The sequence below is a fragment of the Rhinichthys klamathensis genome, unplaced genomic scaffold (genome assembly GCF_029890125.1).
Source record: "Rhinichthys klamathensis goyatoka isolate OS25496 unplaced genomic scaffold, OSU_Roscu_1.1 h1tg000325l_1, whole genome shotgun sequence".
In the NCBI taxonomy this organism is placed as follows: Eukaryota; Metazoa; Chordata; class Actinopteri; order Cypriniformes; family Leuciscidae; genus Rhinichthys; species Rhinichthys klamathensis.
The window spans coordinates 2504680-2525637 of NW_026606840.1; the positions used below are offsets into that span (position 1 = coordinate 2504680).

Here is a 20958-nt window from a genome sequence, read left to right on the forward strand (position 1 = left end):
ATCGTCTGCAACAGCCAAGACACAAATGTCCATTCCAGGACTGCATGTTCCACCAAGCCACAATATCTGCTGGAGCTGCTGTTATTGACGGTGGAGGGGGAAAAGGCAACATGGTCATTTCTCCAGTAGAGTGCTTGTTCCTCCATTAGCTGCCTTAATTGAGTAGACTGTTATATTTCAGCACCTTATTAAATCGGAAGGAAGCAGGCCAGAGAGTATTACGTGAGAGTAAATTGATTTTGGCGCATTGCTGCTCATCTACTTTGGCCGTCTTTACACAAACCCATTCCTCCAATTATTGTTTATGGCTTGCCTCTTTGTCTCTGCTCTCTTGCTCATTCTCGTTCATTCTGCTCTCTTTTCTCTCACTTTCAACCATCCATAATATTTTGGCCCCGCTTAGCTTAAGTCCAGTTCCCAGAGGACACAGAAACCAACAGCACTTTGCAATTTTCATTCTTGTTAAATGCTGACAATGAGGTTTCCACTGCATCTACTTGGCTTTCACATCATTATTTATTTATTTTTAATAGGAAATATATGAGGCTGATATTCCTAAAAATCCATATGCAATAATGACAGCCACGCCTTTTCAGTGCTAATTTTTCACTGCGTGTCTTTAGTAAATCCTGACAGTAGTTGTTAACGCCAAGGGCCCTGTCATACACCCGGCGCAATGTGGCGCGACGCAAGTGGTTTTTTTGCTGGTTTCTGAACCAAGTGTCTTTTTTGCTGGGTTTTTTTGCTGAAAACGAGGTGTGTTCAGGCGAATTTTTGGCGCGATGCTATTTTGAGGTAACTGAAATAGACTTTTTTTGTGTGTGTTAGTAATATGTGCGTTAGTAATATGCGCCTATAGGCGGGTCCACAACGCGGATACACTTTTTCCTGTAGATTGTCTACTCGCGCGCTTTAACCTCACGCATGAGCAGATCCGTTTCCTCGCTAGAGAAGCATTCAGTTTTTCCGCTTACAGATTGTGAATAGCGATGTAAATAGCGAATCCGCCATTGCGCGACCACAACTGGCTTTTAAAGGGAATGGGAGCTGAGACTCTGATTGGTTTATTGTACGTTATGCCCAAAAGACACACATTACTCATTAAGAGAATAGGGACAACTCTTTTAGACCATGCGCCGGGCGTACAGACCATTTTTCCCGTCGTCAAACTACTGTAGCAAAAGTGGATTTGGAAATGCCCTAGGTGCACTTGCCCCGTGTGCTTTAGACCATGCGCTTAGATTGTTAAAATAGGGCCTGAAAAGTTAGTAAATCTGCCTTTAAATCAATCCTGAGAAATAGCTTCATGAAGTGAACAAAGAGGATGCCAAACAGGAAATGAGGCTGTATTTTGGCAATTGTTTGGCATATTGAAAAGATTAAGGGAACAAGAGAAATTTTGGCACTGCAGCAAGATTTTTATTTTATCTATTTTTTTGGAAAAAATAAATACTTTTATTTAGAAAGGATGGATTTAATTAATTAAAATGACAGCAAAGACATTAATAATGTAACAAAAAAATCTGTTCTTTTGAACAAATAATCCTGATAAAATGGTTTACAGTTTCAACAAAAATGCTAAGCAGCGCAACTGTTTCAACATTGATAATAATTAGAAATGTGTCTTAACCCCCAGAACTGCAAATTACAGAAGACTGGTGTAGTTCTTTTAAATTATAATAATATTTCACAATATTACTGTTTTTATTGTATTTTTTATCAAATCAATGCAGCCTTGGTGAGCATATGATACTTCTTTGAAAAATATTTAAAAATCTTTAGTGTCAAACTTTTGAAGATTATACACTGTGTTACATGTATGTCCTGTGTTTCCTCCTGCATAGTATTTTTGGTTCAGTCCTGTTTCCCAGTTTTCCCGCTCCTCGTCATTCTTCAGTTGTAGCACCTGTGTCCTAATCATCATTATCATGTTACTTTGTTTGCCCTTGTCAATTATACCCTGTGTTCTCCCTCATTCTTTGTCCGTTCTCGTTTATGTATCGCGTGGTTTCTGTGACTCCTGTGTTTAAAATTATTAAATTCCTTTTTCCTGGCATTCCTCGTCTCCTAGTGCTTCCTACCACCACGTACCATTACAGAAGAACGGACCCTCTAAGATGAACGGAAGACCCATGGAGTGTTGGGACCTCGCTGGACAGATTGCGGCGGTGGCTCAAAGTAGCCGCGATCTGTTTGTATATACGGCAGGGTTTTATGATCTCGCCGTCAACTGCACCTTGAACGATGAAGCTATCAAGGCCTATTACCGGATGGGGGCTCACTTCATTGATCCGAGGGAGCTCCCAGATATCTCCGGTTTGGACTGGAGAGAGGCGCTCTCCATTTGTCTGGAGAGCTTCATTCCCCACTACGCCTATTCACAGCCTGATCTTCCCGTCACGCCTGCCCTGCCTGAGAATCTTCACGTCAAGCCAGCCATCAGGCCTGCCACCCGATCGGTCTATGGGCGTCCAGGGCTGACGTCCAGTCTGGCAGATCCCCCGCTAAAGTCAGCGCGATCGGCTAAGATCACCGTCCTTCCAGTGTCTTGTCCCGCCGAGACCACCGCCCTTCCAGTGTCTCGCCTTAACGTCACGCCTGTTCGGCCTGATCTTCACGTCATGCCGGTTTGGCCTGATCTTCACGTCAAGCCTGTTCAGCCTGATCTTCACGTCATGCCTGATTGGCCTGATCTTCACGTCATGCCTGCGTTCCACGTCAGCCCTGCCGAGCCTGCGCTTCTTCACATCGGTCCTGCTGAACCTGAGCTTCTTCACGCCAGTCCTGCCGAGTCAGCACTTCACGTCAGTCCCACCGAGCCTGCGCATCACGTCATGCCCGCCGAGCCAGAGACTGTTTACGTCATGCATCCGAGCCAGAGACTGTTCACGTCACACCTCCTGAGCCTGTCCCTGTCCCTGAGCCTGTCCCTAAGCCCATGGTTCCTCCCAAGGAAATTTTGGGGGTGGGCTATACGTCTCCACCATGGCCGCCCGCAGGGTCATCTCCACCATGGCTGCCCGAAGGGTCATCTCAACCACGGCCGCCTGAAAGGCCTTCTCCGCCCTGGCCGCCTGCATTACCTGCTCCGCCCTGGCCACCTGCACAGCCTGCTCCGCCCTGGAGGCTTCTCCAGATAGGCCACGCCCTCGTCAGCCTCCAGGGCGCCCACCCCATTGATGTAATACGGCGCGAATACATAATACATACTGTTGTTGTCAATTTCACTGACTGTAAATGAGGCCTGCCACCCGCATCACAACCACCAACGGAAAGTGTCTGCCCAGATCATCTCAGCTTTACCCCTCCCAATGCTCAGAATACGGAATAAATAAATCCACCACAAATCCTCTCTCAACGCAGGGCTCTCTGTCATCTGTGCTATGTGCAAGTGCAGTATATGCATAACCATAATCCCAAAACATGCTGTCATTCCAGCCCATGTATTACCATATTTCATCCCACATGCTCTATTAAAAGATTGCACTACTTACCAACAGACACTTTGTACCGCTTCATGACTGCTTTAGCCAAGTCTCGGGATTCAAACACTACTGAACAACTGGAGAGATCCATTAAATCCATCAGTATCCCCTCTCAAACCTCATTGCCAGGCTTAAGCCCAAAAGTGCATGTGATAAAACCACTGCATACAAGTTTTGGAAGCACAATAAGCATTAATGAAAATAGCACAATGAGGATAACAGCAGCTCATCTGCATATTTGGTTGACAGCTTAACAGCAATCCTCTCTCACTTTGATCTGCCTTGAATTATCCAATAAATCTCAACGTTTTTCGCATAAGTGATCTTGACTGGACCATGAGCCTGATCTTGTCAGTTAGCAGAATTCAGCTTGCAGCTTATGTCTGATTCTACCATCAGGTACTGTTTGCAGATGTAGATTATGATTCACCTTTCAAAACACGGAAGCCCGAAGAGATGCATGAAAGTAAAATGAGCTTATTAATTCATGCTATGGTGATTCCATGTGTTATATTTTCTGCTTTTGAATGATGTGGTGCGCAGCATTTGCCCATTGGCTCTTTCTCAATACACACAAACCATTTGACTACTGACATATTGTAACATTAATACAGTTTTTTGGTTGTAAAACCGTAATTTATTCATGTGATGGAATCACTGATTATTATTCTGATTCTTATCACTGAGTTGACACTCAAAAACCATTTCTCATTATTATTATAGTCACAGTTTCCACAAAATTATTATATCTATCTATCTCTATCATTCTCTGTAAGGCTTAAAGGTATTGTAGGTAGAAATTTTATAAAAAACTTTTTTCCAAATTTGTTTAAACTTTCTATATATATCAATGCATAATTAAAATGTAAGTACTCTGATAAAAAGAGTATAAAAATCGAGTGACTCTAGACCCTTTTAACTGCACTAAACACAGCTCATTATATCCTTCCGAGACGAAACAAAGGATTTGCTTAGGCGACTGTCACTCTCTTGCAACCATGGCAACCACCCTTTTGCCACACAGGACCTGCCCACTTGCGCGTACCCGTTCGATTTGAGGAATTCAAGAGGCACGGAACCTAGGAATAGCAAAACAATGGCAGAGAAAGACCAATCAAAATTCACATATGCAGTTCGCGAAGGCAAACCAGCCAAAAAAAGGAAGAGTAACGTTACTAGAAAAGGTAATGAACAAAAAGTCTTTGGATAAACGAGCTGACGATGCGGTTGGCTACTTGTCTCTGGAGAGTGATTATCAGATAGTCCTCATCAGAGTCAACAATGCTTTCATCATGGAAACTCTTACATGCAGAACACCATATATGTTATGAATCTTACACGAAATTCATCTTCATCACAGTGTAAATGGTGGCAATGGAAAAACGTGTATCATGCAACCTGTTTTTAGCTTTGCCTTATAGATAACTAGCTCGTTAGTGAATCAATAAATATATATTTTTAACTTTACCGATATCAATATGCTAGCTTGATAGTGAGTACAAAAATACATCTTATTTGTTTATCTTCATAATGATAAAGTTAGATTTTTTTTTTTTTATTACATGTGATTCTGACATGATGTCACTACATGCACTGCGCTCCTTCCTCTCCGCTCGTCTCAGGTAAATAATGCGTCTTCAGCTCAGCGGTCGGAGTCGCGAGTTCATGTGTTTTTGGGGCGTGAGTTTGGAAGGAGCCCAGAAGGGAGGGGGTGGAGTGAATGAAAATAATGAGCTGTCTTTAAAACAGTCGTGAGAGGTCTACAGACATTTGATTTTTATACTCTTTTTATCAGAGTACTTACATTTTAATTATGCATTGATATATATAGGAAGTTTAAACAAATTTGGAAAAAAGTTTTTTATAAAATTTCTACCTACAATACCTTTAAGATATTTTAAACCTTTTTTTTCAAAACTTTTAAACAAGGTTTCAAAGGCTTTGCTAATTAAAAAAAAAGTTAAATGGAATGCTTTGAATCTCTATTTATTTTATTCTGATCCTTTACATTTAAATTACAAATCTGCATCCTGTTGTCTACCTCAGTTCAAATTAAATTCAAATGCAAATGAATGATTTTATTATTTTAAAAGGCACTCTCGATTCAGTTCTGAATGTCACTCAACCCTGCTGTTCTCAAACTTCACCTCAGCATAGTTGTGTGTCATTATTTTGTATAATAACCCACAATGGACAAATATATTTGGAATTAGCTAAATGAAAAACAAATAATAATAAACCCGGAGTGTTTGTGTCCATATAAAAAGTGCTTGCCGACATTAAAAATGGTTAAAGTATTCACATAAAAGATTCAATTCTTTTGTTCTAAAACAAATTAGATGCCGCCACAAGACTGGTATACACTAAAACCAAATTGAATATGTGGACAGTTTTTTTTATGTCAATGCAAGCAGCATGAATCTGGCACTCCACTCATAAACTCTTTATCTGTGCAGTAAGATTTGCTTTAAAAGGTGCACAGCTTATTGTGAGTCATGTACATATGGTAAACATTGACCTGCTGACTAGTCAACTACTTTGCTGTATGACCAGTTCACTAATAAAAGTAAGTCATGTGCAAGCCCAAGTAAATCCACTTACTCATCAATATAGATTTGTCCCCTTACATTTACATTTATTTATTCAACTTAACCCAAAGCCACTTGCAAGTGAGAAATACTATAACACAACTGATTCATCATAAGAATTTTATTGAATGCACTGAATTCATATTAAGTGACTTTTCCTTCCTGATTCTCACAGAGTTTCTCCAGGGGTTATTTGACCTTAATTTTTGGTTCTTCCTGCACCCTTCAGGTTCCATTAAAACTTCATCCAAAAATGCAGAATGAAGTCTTAAGACATGGCTGAGCATTTTGGTCTTTCCGCTTCCCGCAGGTCTCCTGTGATGGCCGGAGGCTTGTTTGCTGTAAACCGACAGTGGTTCTGGGAGCTGGGAGGATATGACACAGGCCTTGAGATCTGGGGAGGCGAGCAGTTTGAAATATCCTTCAAGGTGAGTTAAAGCCTCTGCATTGATTCCTGTATGCAATTCACAAATAATACATCCATTTTCACAGACTTTTCCAAGGCTGCATCTTGTTGTTGGCCTTTCAGACCAACATAATCTAACAGAACACAATAAGGCTCACACAAGACAGTGTCTCACTCCAATGCATTGTGCAATCCAGGCCTTAAAATGGATTCCAAGACACGCACTCCAAAACCACATTCAATAGCTCATCGCTCCTGATCCATTGCGAACCTCTAACTATAGCTATACCAGATTCCTTTTTCTCACACTTAATGTGCTCTGTCTGTCTAGACAGTCTTTTCTCATTCCTTTCAACAATAAAGCCAGAATGAGATTGGACGGCAGAGGTTATTTTCTTCAATGTGTTACTAACTGAAGCCTCAGAGCCAAACGCACACGAGTCGGCCAAAATAAGGTGGTGAAGATAGCGGAGCTGTGAGTCTGTGCGCATTTGTGTTTGTGTGTATGTGTTTAGACTGGCTAGACTAGTGAAACTAATTAGATTGTGTGATCCAGTGATTGGCTGTGGCTCTGAAGTGATTTGGTTTTGATTAGCGGGGCAAAAACTGGCACCAATGGATGTGAGGAAGTGTTCTATTTATCAGTTCTGACATACCTGCCACCCCACTCTTTTTCATTAGACTCTCACTTGTGCTGGCACTGAACTTTGTTATTGGAACACCATCCTCTGCACCTCTCTAGTAACCATGGCAACCGCAAAAATAGTTTAGAGGCTAAACCGCCTGTTTGAGAGAATTTTTATCATTATTTCCTTTTTATGCACAGCCTATTTGTCTGTTGCTATTCGTCATAAAGTTGTCTGGTTGACCTTGACATATGGTAGTAACATGTCAAACAACTCTCCATTTGAAAACTTAAATATAGCTGGTATTGTATTACAGTGTCTCCCTCAAAATCCAATGTGCAACTACAAACTAAAATAAAAGCAGAGGCTGATTGGCTTGGCGTCATTCCATTGATTGGTTGCCTGCCACACTCCGTCCAAGTTTCATCCATCTGTTCGATGTAGGCAGCTTTCTAAATGCAATTCAAGTCATCTTAATATCTAAAGTCCTGCCATGGCTGCCTTCCTCCATGCTTTATGATCAAAAGAGGCTGTGAAAAAAATGTGAAAATTATTCCTAAAACTTCATTTGTTACATGGCTCTCTCGTTTATCCTCAAATGAGGGATCTGCAGGGGCTTTTTCTCACTCACTTTGTAGCATTGATGTTTAGAACGATTCTCTCCCCATAACGATGGGGTCTGTGAAGTTAGCTTGACCGCTAACCCGCCGCCTGGCAGGAGAGATAGGTCTGTGCGGTTTGATATCTGCAGACAGCTCTCCCGGGCCCAGCGGGTGACCGAGGAATAGAGAGAAACCATCAGACTCAACTCGTCCGACTTGAAGCCGCCCTCCCCTCCGCTTTCTCACCTCCCTCTGTGTGTCATTGGCCCTGGCCGAGTCCAAACTCCACCATGCCTGAGCCAATACTCGATACGGACAGGCACTTCAAAGTCTTGGCCTTAGTAGAACAGAAAGAGAGAGACAGGAAGAGAAGCATATTGAACACCCTGCTTTTTTTCTTTATCTTTCTTTTCTTTTGGTTTAAAGAGGAAAAGTAGAGACACAAGCATGAGGCAGTTGGAAAACTCTACTTCTTTCCTTCAGTGAATGCGCCAGTCGATCAGTAATTGGAGCCCACGGCGAGGACGTTGCTTGTTTCTGGTTCGATGTGGAAGCGTAGCAGTATTTCTAGCTAGTCTGTCCACATATTCCCTGGAGCTCACAAGGATGTGATGCATGAGGCTTTCTGAGCTTTTTTCAACTGTCTAAGAGAATGCAGAAGGAAAAAAAAACCTCTGTATATACTGTGATGTAGTATAAATGTTTGAGTATGTGTGTGCGTATGTGCTTTTTCAGGTGTGGATGTGCGGAGGCAGCATGTATGATGTACCTTGTTCGAGGGTGGGCCACATCTACAGGAAGTACGTCCCCTACAAGGTGCCTTCAGGGACCAGCCTAGCAAGAGTGAGTAGAACTTCCACTATCCTTCCAAATGAGAAAGGATAGAGTGTTTCTCAACAGTGGCCCAATTCTGCTAGTTTATAGTGCTCTAGATTCACAATGTTCCTGAGATGGTCTTATTCATATTCTGTACACATGATAAAAGACAAATTGTAGGGAGAGAACATCACTCTGCTCTAAATAGTGTATAGAAAATGTGACTAATTAGCATATGGACACTTGCATTATATGACATGATTAAGGAATAGACGATCGATGGATGGATGGATGGATGGATGGATGGATGGATGGATGGACAGACAGTATATATATATATATATATATATATCCATTAATCCTTCTCACAGAACCTGAAACGAGTCGCAGAGACATGGATGGATGAGTACACAGAGTACATCTATCAGCGCCGACCCGAGTACCGCCACCTCTCCACTGGCGACATTACCGCTCAGAAGGAGCTCCGCAAGCAACTCAAATGTAAAGACTTCAAATGGTATATGAACACTGTGGCCTGGGACCTGCCCAAATATTACCCACCTGTGGAGCCACCGCCAGCTGCCTGGGGAGAGGTGGGTGAACAATTCCACACTAAATTTGTGAAGAGACCAGGGTTGAGCGAAATGCAGAATTTTATCATTGGCTTTTTAATCTTTTGATTCATGACTTTGAATTTGAATTGAATTAGCCAAACAGTGATATTGAATTGGAATTTGAAGTGGCATACATTTTAAAGAATTCAACAAAGGTACACAACAGAGACATTTCTATAGTCAAACAAGAACAGAAATAAGCAAGAACACTTTTCCATCTTATAAACTTTCTTCTTTGAAATTTTTTTAGTAAATGAGAGCATTCTGGGGGACAGTATGATGTTTTTGAAAGAAGTTTTTCAAGGCTGCATGCAATTGATCAAAAATAAAGTAAAAACAGAAATATTGTGAAATATTATTGCAATTTAAAATCTTTTTAAACATATCTCAAAATGTAATTTATTCCTGTGATGGCAAAGCTGACCTTTCAGCATCATTACTCCAGTCTTCAGTGTTACATGATCCTTCAGAAATCATTCTAATATGCTGATTTGCTGCTCATCAATGTTGGAAATATTTGTGCTATTTTTGGGAAACTGTGATACTTTTTTCAGGAATATTTGATGAATAGAAAGTTGAAAAGAACAACATTTTATATATATATATATATTTTTTTTTTTCTCTCTAAAAATGTAAGTCATTACTGTCATTTTTTTATTTGATTAAAATTAATTAATTAATTAATTAGCAAAATTGCTGAATGAAAAGTATTTATTTTCTTTAAAACAAAGTCTTACTGACACCAAACTTTTAAACACTTGCGTATATACTTGATGGATATGATCACATTTATATATATTTCATACCTTAAATTTGATGTATTTTGAAAAATGACTGTGTGGCGAGGGCCGTGAGAGAGCGGCGCGAGGCCGGTGGCGTGATTACTGATGAGCGACACCTGCGCGACACACCGGTCTCGTATCTCTCACGGAGGAGCGGAAGCATAAATTTGTTGATTTATTTTATTAAACTTGTTGAATGTTCGCTGGTTCCCGCCTCCTTCTTCCCGGGTTTCGGCACCAGTGTAACGCGGTTCATTGTTATGGGAAGAAGGAGGCGGGAACCGGCGAACATTCAATAAGTTTAATAAAATAAATCAACAAATACACAAATGAAAGTATGCCAGCAGCCCCTCGCGGACGACTGCTGGCCACACAAAACACAACGTAAAATCAGGCCTGTACCTCTCACGATCTCCACTGTCATCGCTCCTCCTTTTATGCTTCTGCTCCTCCGTGAGAGATACGAGACCGGTGCGTCGCACAGGTGTCGCTCATCAGTAATCACGCCACCGGCCTCGCGCTGCTCTCTCACGGCCCTCTGCCTCGTCCTGCTCGCCACAGACTGCATTCAAGAAACCTGACATTCACTTTTATTCGAAGCAACTTACAGTTATTACGGGTCCACTTGTCCTGAATCAACCTGGTGTTGGTGCTCAGGGTACAATGGAGGTTTCTACCTGAATCTTTCAGTTACCAATCAGTTTTGACACCCCTCACATATCTTTGTTTACCCATAATTGGGCACATAACTTTTCCACACTTACTTGATTTGAGTTACACACTAAAGACGGCACGACCGTCAATACATCCTGTGAGACAGAGCATAGATGCCAGAACAGGTATAAGTGTGTGTGTGTGTTTGTGTGTGCGTGCGTGCATATGACAGAGAGGTTATGCGGAAATATTCTTTGATTTATGAGAAGCACTGCCGGGTGAGATATAACACATTTTTCGCCAAAGACAAGCAGGCGGCCGGTCCTCACCTAAAACTGCGCTGTCTAATATACAGCGACATCACAACATAACTATTGTTTGCATCACTGCTTCCTAATCCATAAATAAACAGAAGATGTGTTATACATTTATTACTCAAGCTGATCCAGGCAGACAGGCTATTCGGGTCATTCATTATCATTCCGGTTTGCTGTGCCAGAACAGTGGTTCTTGGGAACACGCATGGAGAGATGGGCTTGTCATTTCTCTCCATCTGTGGTTCTGCCATGTCTGTCATAGTAGGGGGTATTTAATATGCATGGAGTGATTCCCATCTTGTGCATTTTGATGGGCCTTTTTAATCACTGCTGAATGATGTACCTCACAGACATCATGCCTTAATGAATCCCCCCAGGGAACACCATCTCCTCTTTTTTCAGTCCCCATACTGTGATGTGTCAGAAATGGCAAGTAATAATTTACAAATGTAATTAATTTCACTTCCAAATTAATTGGAGGGCTGACGCTTACCGTAAAGCACATCCGTCCATCCGAAACCAACTAAGGTAGTAATGGAAACAGCACTTTGGTTTCAATTGTTTCAGCGGAGCAATGAAAAAAAAAAAAGTCCATTAGCAAACAACATCCCTTCCCTTTCACTTATTGGCTTTTTTTGCATTAGCGGCATAAAATTGATGGTAAAAAAAGGGCTGTGCGGCATGTGGCTGGGGAACCTGCTCGGGTGAAATTTATGCGCGGTAAATATCTTCTTTCCTGAAGCAAAATGATAGTAATTTGACTGTCAACCTGATAGCTTCATACACCCCGCTCTGGCCACCTGTCACCCACCTGATGTATTGCACAATAAAAGAGCCTCATTGGACTTTTGAAGCCACCCCCATGGACCATGACAGAGAGGGAGAGGGGTAGCTACGGAATTAAACGGGTTCTTGTCGGCATTTTCAGCAAAGGACAGGGGTCAACGTCGGCATGACCTCCAGCTGACAGGGCGGTGAGATGGGTAAGCAGGCTGTCAACCATTTGCCACTCGCCCACCTTCACACATATATGCTCTCTCTCTCCCCCCCACAGCTGTTTCATTGCCTCTTCAATACACTCAAATACTTTAAATGCAATCAGCAGACTTTTCAGCCACTTGTATGCTCACAGCCATTGCTGCCAAAGGCTTTTACGGTATAAATGCAGTTTTCAGGCCCATTTTAGAGTACCCCCTCCCCCCCTGTGGATTGAGAGGAAGAAGAGAGGAGAGACCCATGCTGATTTGGTCTGATTCTGCTGTATTTACCTCTAAAGAGCTTTGTGATTACATGCACTCTTCTAGTATAACCTAGAAAAGTGCATTCATTTATTTCTTTATTTTGTGGTATAAATATTATAAATCAAAGTTGAATCAATTAATTCATTTTTTTCTGCATCGAAAAAAAAAAGGCTACACCATGAACAGGTAGTAGGCACTGATGATTGAGCCCTTTAGCAGCACTTAAAATGATGCGAGAGGAAATGTTCTTGCGGTTTCTTTCTAATCAGCACAACCTCCTGCTAAATTCCAGAATACTTTAGAAAAGAAATGAAGAGAATAGAGGCTTTCGAAAATCCACAACATACATGCTTTGAGCTTCTTAAAACATATTGGAACACATTTATAGTTGCTCTGACTTCACAAAAAAATGTTGTTTGGTAGTAAATTGGCTGCAAACAGAAAATTAGATTCTAATGCATGTCTTTGTTACCGTGTTGAACAAGTCAAATAATTCATCCTGAAAGCATCACACGACGGCAGGCGCAAGGAAGGTCCAAAAGAGAGCGAGAAGCTGCTAATAGACAAAAAAATGAATTAAACATGTTTTCTTTTTATAACTTCGGGGTTAAAATAAGCTTAAAATAAGCTTTTACGAATAAATCGGCAAGGCAGAGCTTGGTGTGACCTTGCTTTTCGCTTTCATTTTGTTCCATTTGTCAAGCTCGTCCTCACTCGATTCTCCAATCCAGCTCATTTGAAAAGAAATCACAGCTCAAATAGAGTGCACCATTTCCTTTCCCGTAAATAATAAGCAGTAAAGTGTTGACCTGAACTACAATAAAGACCACCGTCTGAGTTAGGACATTTTTATTCTGACGTTCTCACCCGCCCCGAAAAGCTTGTTGCGTTTTGATTGCATTAGTTTCCACCCTAGGTTTACAGTCATTTCAACATTTCGAGTGAATTTCTGTCTTTCAGACTGTGAGCAGCAGCAAATGCATCAAGTCACCAACATGAAAAATCTGCTTTAAGTCATGCAGTTACAGAGCAGAATGCATCGAGCAGAACTTCATGTTGATTTTTTGCAGCCTACTAACTGATTTCCAATTACTTTCAACAGTCATGGCTTGCCAAGAGTACAAAAACCCTAAATCCCTCACCTCAATCGTTCAGGACTCATGAGCGTGAGAAAAACATATTTGAGGAAACGGCTCCAACAAACACTCTGCAATGTTTCCTCTGATGGCCTTGGTATGCAGTGCACAATTTCAGCAGTGGAAGCTTATGCATTGTGCATGCACTACGCTGCACAGCATAATATGCTCCACCACAGTTCATCCTCTTTGTCAGGCCTCCTTTTTTTGCGCGTGTGTGTGTGTGTGTGTGTGACCTTGCCCCAAGCCCTAGCCCCCCTATGTCTCCCTAGTGAGGTGAATAAGTGAGCAGAATTGGCCCAGAACTGCTGCCCGCTCTTCTGTGTCTGCTCAGGAGGCAGTGGCTCCAGCCGCTCATGCATTATTGAGCTGCACTGTGACAACAGTCAGTACACCTGAATGCCTTAAAGAAAATTAGGCGACCTGGACGGCTAATCAAAAAAAGGGAAAAAAAGAGAAAAATGTAAGGACAAGGCGCAGCGGAACTCTCTAGAGTTCATACAATGGGGAAAGTGCACACGACTTTGTGAACAGGTGTATTTTGAATGAATCATTATTTAAATTGTCCGATTTTGCACTTGAACAGATTGCAGACCAGGGGTCACATTATACTTCACCGCACAGTTGGGGAAGAAGTAAAACTTTTGGCTAACATTCTGTTACCTTTAATGCACACCGTGAGCACCGTAGAGGTCATTAACCATGATTGTTATGGTCGGGAAATACTGCTTTCCTGTGCTCCCAAGAAACTCATGTGTAACTATTTAATAATATACAAATTTTCAACCTGGTCTCATAGGAAATACGTAGGCCTACCTCTGTACACTTTTTTTGCAGCGCCACAAAATATGTACCATCAGGTACATATCACTGCAGTTTCTAGCAAATGAACACTGGAGGCAGCAAAACAGCAAGCACTTTTAATCGTTTTCACACACAATTATGATTACAGGGGCAGATTATGGATTAATAAAGACATGTTTTCACACGGCACCTTGCACAATTATGTTATGGCCTCAAAACTCATTTTACCACATTTACATTTAGTCATTTAGCAGACGCTTTTATCCAAAGCGACTTACAACTGAGGACTAAACCAAGCGAGTCATCGTGGCATCATTTCGATGTTAATATCCACAGAACTATCAAATCTCAACCAGAATTTGTTGACAGAGAATATATTATAAGGTCCATCAGGTCAGTAGGCCTACATCTTACATTTGTTAATAAATGCTATGCAAATTGTGCTGTCATAATGTCATTTTTTCCCCAAAAGTATGTCATGGACTTAAATTATAACTGGATAATTTTGCTATTATTGGAAAAAATATATATATATATAAATATTTCTGACACATTTAAGGAACATTAATGTTTTTGTGGCTAGTTGAAATGTTGGCAGGGCAAATACCAGCAGAACATGTCCTTATTATTATTGAACTAATTAATTAATTCAATACTGATCAAATTAGTTTGTAAATTAAATGCTTATTAGAGTATTCCTCTCATGTTCTCATTGCTTCTGTCATTGTTGCTATTTCTTCTTGATATTGTTCTTTTATGTTTGTTTGTGGTTTATTTTTATTGATAGATGGATTTATGGATTGTGTTATGTATTTTAACCATATTTGTTTTAGGTTGACATAACATTCTGTCCAGGGACTACAGATAAAAAAAATAGCCTTTGGTGCTAATGCTGACACATTTACAGGAAGGTTTAGTAATGTGCAATGCCCCTGTTAATCAAATATATATATAAAATAAAATGTTGCCTAAATTGAAATAAATTTTAAGTTGAGTTTTCAATGCACTTTGTGTATGTGGAGTTGCTGGCTATGTGGAGTGGAGCTTATGCATATATGTATATGTTTATCTTACAAACCTTTTGATCTCAGATGCCTTGTTCTTGTATCTTGTTATATACACTGACAACCCTGCTGAAAAATCCAGCATTGCTGTTCACCAGCATAAAGTATGTCTTTCATGCTGGTTGCAGGTTTGCTGGACACCAGCATGGGAAGCGAAAATGCTGGTGGACCAGCAAAACCAGCTCAGTTTTGCTTGAGAACAGCATGACTTTGGTCCACCAACTAGAACAGCACTATACCAGCACTAACCAGCCTGGAAAAACATGGAATACATTATGCTAGATTTCCTCAGGGAATGCTAAGGCTAACTTAAATCCTTGTGCAACTGATAGGTGTCACTCAACAAATCTATTTCTCTTTCTGCAGATCCGTAATGTGGCATCTGGTTTGTGCATCGATTCTAAACATGGCTCCACTGGCACTGAACTGCGTCTGGACAGTTGTTTGAAAGAGGGCGCAGAGCGAACATGGGCACATGAGCAGGTAAGGCTCCTTTTCAGTACATTTCCCACATTACTCAGTACTGATTAGTATCAGACATGTTAGAATAGTGTAAACAGCATTAGATGGCTGACTATTTAAGTGTAGTTTCTTAAGTAACTCCCTAAAAATGAACTGATACTTTGATTAAATGAAATCATGATATGAAGCGTATTCCTTGACAGTCTTTTTTAAAACTGAGAGTATTGCTGTTCCCTGTGGTGGTTAGATTTTCACGTTTGGCTGGAGAGAGGACATCAGGCCTGGAGATCCCCTGCACACCAGAAAATTCTGCTTCGATGCTATTAGTCAGAACAGTCCCATCACTCTGTATGACTGTCATGGTATGAAAGGCAACCAGCACTGGAGCTACAGGAAGGTATGCAGTAATACAGATACACTACCAGTCACAAATTTGAATATAGCTTATCATTCTTATGAAATAACACAAACGTGTGAGGTACTACTGTATAGTGACCAAAAAGATATCAAAACTATCTTATGTTTTAACTTCTTTCAAGTAGCTTCTTCAAAACTCACCTGTGCCTATTACAGGTTTGTGCCAAGTGGTCAAGGTTTGTCTGAGGTTTCACTCCTACTAGCCAATCTGGCGGGTTTAATTTTATATTTGACTGAAACGCTTCCAATACTAATTTCCCACATTATAGATACATGATACCAGCTGCGCTTTCTCGCTCTCTCGTGATCTCTCAGACAGCGCTCCTCTCACTCCTTTCATTTGCTCCGGATGAAGATCGTTGGTATGGTGGTTACAGAGCATGAATTTCAGCGTGGGATTGCGCATATTGCCCATAATTTTACTCATTACGCAGATTTTGTGCTCACACCCAAAGTGCGTGCACATAAAGCTGCCTCTCAGTGCTTAATGTAGGTTTGTTTTTTTCGCTACTTATTGTGCTTAAACAGTCAAATACACACAAAATAATGTAAAAAAAAAAAATGACAGCCTTTGCGAGTATTTGACTAAACACAGTCAGTTATGTTTTAAGTGAATGTAAACAGTTGAGGGGGGAAAAAAGCATTTGTAACAGTATATGAATCTGTGCGTCAGGTCTTAAAGTGACAGTAGCCTAATAAATCTGCTGCCAAATTATGAGATCATATTAAAAATATCTATATGGCAGTTTTTCCCCATGGTATCGATGTCAAAATTGTGGGCAAAATGATGAGAATTTTTACAATGATTTTATAACTTTAGAAAACCTTGTGTGTGTGTGCATGCGTGCGTGCATGTGCGTGTGTTCATATACATTTTGTTCTAAGAAAAAGTAATGTAACAAAAAATGCTTGGCTATAAAACTATTTAAATATAACACAGACAACTGACGGAATACAAGAGGGCATGACGTTATTGAGATAAAATCCATTACAGTCAGCATGTGTTACGTTTTTATATCTCTTCATACATTTTCATACCATCTCTAAGGAAAAGCTGCACCTGTCTTCCTCCATATTCCCTCTTCACATCTTCTTTAAGAGGTCAATAAAGTATATCTACAGCAACAGAGCAGCGGTGGGACCGAACGTACACCTTGTTACAGAAGCCCCTGTAGACTAATACCTATCGCTCTGGGCCCATCACGAACGACAGAGCCTAATACAGAAGCACAGTTTTTCTAGCCCTCTAGCGAGGTACCATGAGCCTAAACTGAGATATTCCGTCTCGCACAAGGGCTTTAAGGTGTCAAGCAAAGAAATCACTGTCATTGCAGGATAGGTCAATGACGGCGCTATAGAGAGGAGAAATACACAGTTGAAAGGAAGAGGTGGTACCTGGAAGTGGAGCTGCCTGAGGCGCAGAGAACAGTAAATCAACCCAGGGGAGAGCAGCACAGAACTGGAGCCGAAAGCCCGAAGGCATGTCCCTCCTCTGCTCAGCCTGATCACTCCCTTAGGGACACATCCTCTATTTTTTCACCGGCTCTGTTTGGCATACTCAGTAGTTTCTAGCGCAAAAATATACATGCTCTGTGTGCTGTGGAGAACACTTTCAAGTGGAGACTTTCTTTGCTGTCTTTCACTTTTTGATAGGAGATTGATGATGAATCCCCCCATTCTTTCACTTTTATTTACCTTTCACCTTCCTCATTTTCTTCACTCTCAGAAAAAAAAAAGGTACAAAAGTTGTCACTGGGGCGGTACCCTTTCAAAAGGTACTCATTTGTACCTAAACAGTGCATATTAGTATCTCAAAGGTATTAGTACCTAAATGGTTTATATTATGGCGCTTTTCCACTGCCTGGTACGACTCAGCTCGGCTCGCTTTGGCTCGGTTTGCTTTTCCACTGCAGTTTAGTACCGCTTCAAAGTGGGTGGTTATAAACTGATCGTCGCCCCATCCAGCAAGAGTGTCCGCTCCTCGGCTACCAACAAGACAAACGTCTGCACCTCGTCTACTGGCCAGTCACAACGATTTCTTTTTTCAAGTTTATTTTTATTTATTTTTCAAGCAAGTCGTTTAAAAAAAAATGTGCGAAGAAATAACACTGCGGTGGCTGCTGCTGACTATTTAAATGTAGCGGGTTTGGTGTCTCGTGTTGCAAATCCAATGACACTGGTAGTGACGATTCTCTCTGACCAATCACTGATCTGTAGTGTTTTCACGTCACATTTTAGTATCGGTACTGCACGCTTGGAACCTCAACAGAGGTGGTACCACCTAAAGCGATCCATACCGAGCCGTACCATGCAGTGGAAAAGCACCTCAAAGTGAGCCATACCGAGCCGTACCATGCAATGGAAAAGCGCCAAAGCGAGCCTTACCGAGCTATACCGAACCACACCATGCAGTGGAAAAGCATAAGGGTACCGTCCCAATGACAGCTTTTGTACCATTTTTTCTGAGTGTACCTACCGTTGTGCAGTGGTGTTTTGAAATCATGAGGCAAAGTCATCGCTGTTTTTAATGCTTCATTTTAATCCAATGTAAATTAATGTTCCAGTAAACTTAATGTTGACACATTTCCAGGTTAAATAAACATTACTTAGGGCCTGTTTACACATAACGTGTTTTTTTCCATTCCACTGCACTACTATTCCATTGTTTTTCAAAGTCATTTCAAGTTTGGTTTTGACATGACATAAAACGGTGATAACTTTGTGGGCGAGTTGTTTACTTACTTTTTAATTAGTCTTTACATTAACACCAATATATTTATTTCTTGAATAAAGTAATAGGCCAATCGGAATTTATCACTTGAACAACATAATAGGCCAATCAAAATGTGATGGAAGCATTGCCTCCTCGTATGTGACTTCTCCATTTATTCTCAATTAGCCGCCACCAAACCCATGGCACGCTCTAACGCTCTAGGGAGTCTGTTAAAACTCAATGGGCTCAGTGGAGGGAAGAGAGACACTGCCTCACGCTGTAACTTTAAGCACTGTTGTCGCTGTGTCACTTAAAAAAATATATTTATACACAATTTTAATGGCATATTTCGAAATATTTGTGTACAGTGGATATTATCTGAGGAGACACTGCTCCCTTTGCATCCTCGGAGAAAACGCCCCTGCAACCTAACGCCCTTCCCGTACATCATTTCTCAATTCTCACGTTTCACTTCCAAACTCAAGCCAAGAAATAAAGTCCGCTTTTCTGATTAGCGCATTCCATGTTTGGTTCTTCAGTTCCACTCCTGTAATATGACTGAAGGCTAGAGGGAGATAATGCAGGATTAGACATCTGCCACAGTCACAGTCACTGTTTCTTGTTTATTTATTTTTCACCCTCCTTCTCTTTTTCTCCTTCCCATCTTCTTCTTGCTCCAGGATAAATCTTTGTACCACCTGGTGAGCAGCGGTTGCATAGACTGTAGCCCGGGTGATAAGCGGATTTTCATGAACAAGTGTGACCCCGAGTCTGAAACACAACAGTGGATCTTCCAGAAAGTCAACGCCACCGTTCTGGACAAATTCAACAGCGCCTCTAGCTCATAGGACCTGGGGTTGTGGTCAAGCCAATCAGCTGGCTTCCACACATACACACACCTCCCACAATCCTAAATGTGGGCCTGGATGTTCTTACTGTCTGGCTCTGGGTCCCTCTCAAGGTTCTGCAGCAGTCTGAATGAGGGGACTAGAAACAACGAGAGACATGAGGCTGGTGGAAACGCTTCCAATGAGCACCTTGCTGGTCGAGGAGAATACGGACAGCCCGACTCTCTCGTAGGGGTCTAACTTGGGCCCTCAGTTGCTTCCTATACATTGAAAAACAGAGCAGCTTTAGGACTTTGGAAGTGCAGACCAATGAAAGAATGTTCTGTATCAGTTCTTGAAGATTGCATGGTGGATTTGTACAAAACCATAAACTGGAAAGAGTTTTTATTTTATTTTATTTTTTTTATTGCTATTTATTTATCTGGGATCGTTTCAAATGCATATTTATTTGTATTTATTTGGTGCCTTTCCAGATTTAATTTATGTGTATTGACTCTGTTTTATCATCTCTTGTACCTGTAGAGTCAAACTTGGGTTGAGGCGGTGAGTTACTCAATGAAATATTTGACTTTTTCAATGGAATCTATCTTGTTACAGAGTTTCTCGTCTATAAATAAATCAGAAAATGAGTGGTTGTGTGTTGACTTGCCTGTGTCATGCTGATGGATGATATCATGCTAACTGTCTTATCTCAAAAGTGATAGTTTGTCTCCCTCTGGTGTTGAGCCACATCTGTGTGTGTGTGTGTGTGTGTGTGTGTGTGTGTGTGTGTGTGTGTGTGTGTGTGTGTGTGTGTGTGTGTGTGTGTGTGTGTGTGTGTGTGTGTGTGTGTGTGTGTGTGTGTGTGTGTGTGTGTGTGTGTGTGTGTGTGTGTGTGTGTGTGTGTGTGTGTGTGTGTGTGTGTGTGTGTGTGTGTGTGTGTGTGTGTGTGTGTGTGTGTGTGTGTGTGTGTGTGTGTGTGTGTGTGTGTGTGTGTGTGTGTGTGTGTGTGTGTGTGTGTGTGTGTGTGTGTGTGTGTGTGTGTGTGTGTGTGTGTGTGTGTGTGTGTGTGTGTGTGTGTGTGTGTGTGTGTGTGTGTGTGTGTGTGTGTGTGTGTGTGTGTGTGTGTGTGTGTGTGTGTGTGTGTGTGTGTGTGTGTGTGTGTGTGTGTGTGTGTGTGTGTGTGTGTGTGTGTGTGTGTGTGTGTGTGTGTGTGTGTGTGTGTGTGTGTGTGTGTGTGTGTGTGTGTGTGTGTGTGTGTGTGTGTGTGTGTGTGTGTGTGTGTGTGTGTGTGTGTGTGTGTGTGTGTGTGTGTGTGTGTGTGTGTGTGTGTGTGTGTGTGTGTGTGTGTGTGTGTGTGTGTGTGTGTGTGTGTGTGTGTGTGTGTGTGTGTGTGTGTGTGTG

The 20958-nt window shown here is 41.4% G+C and overlaps 1 protein-coding gene across 1 annotated transcript in view; it reads left to right on the forward strand.

Moving 5' to 3' along the window:
• galntl6 (polypeptide N-acetylgalactosaminyltransferase like 6) overlaps nt 1-20204 on the forward strand; it is a 290933-nt gene extending 270729 nt beyond the window's left edge. The window contains exons 8-13 of the mRNA XM_056271845.1: nt 6384-6501; nt 8443-8550; nt 8895-9116; nt 15502-15618; nt 15845-15994; nt 19408-20204. Of these exons, the coding sequence (XP_056127820.1) occupies nt 6384-6501; nt 8443-8550; nt 8895-9116; nt 15502-15618; nt 15845-15994; nt 19408-19575 (883 nt within the window). The 3' untranslated portion in view covers nt 19576-20204. The remainder of the gene's footprint in view (nt 1-6383; nt 6502-8442; nt 8551-8894; nt 9117-15501; nt 15619-15844; nt 15995-19407) is intronic.
• The last annotated feature ends 754 nt before the right edge of the window (nt 20205-20958 follow it).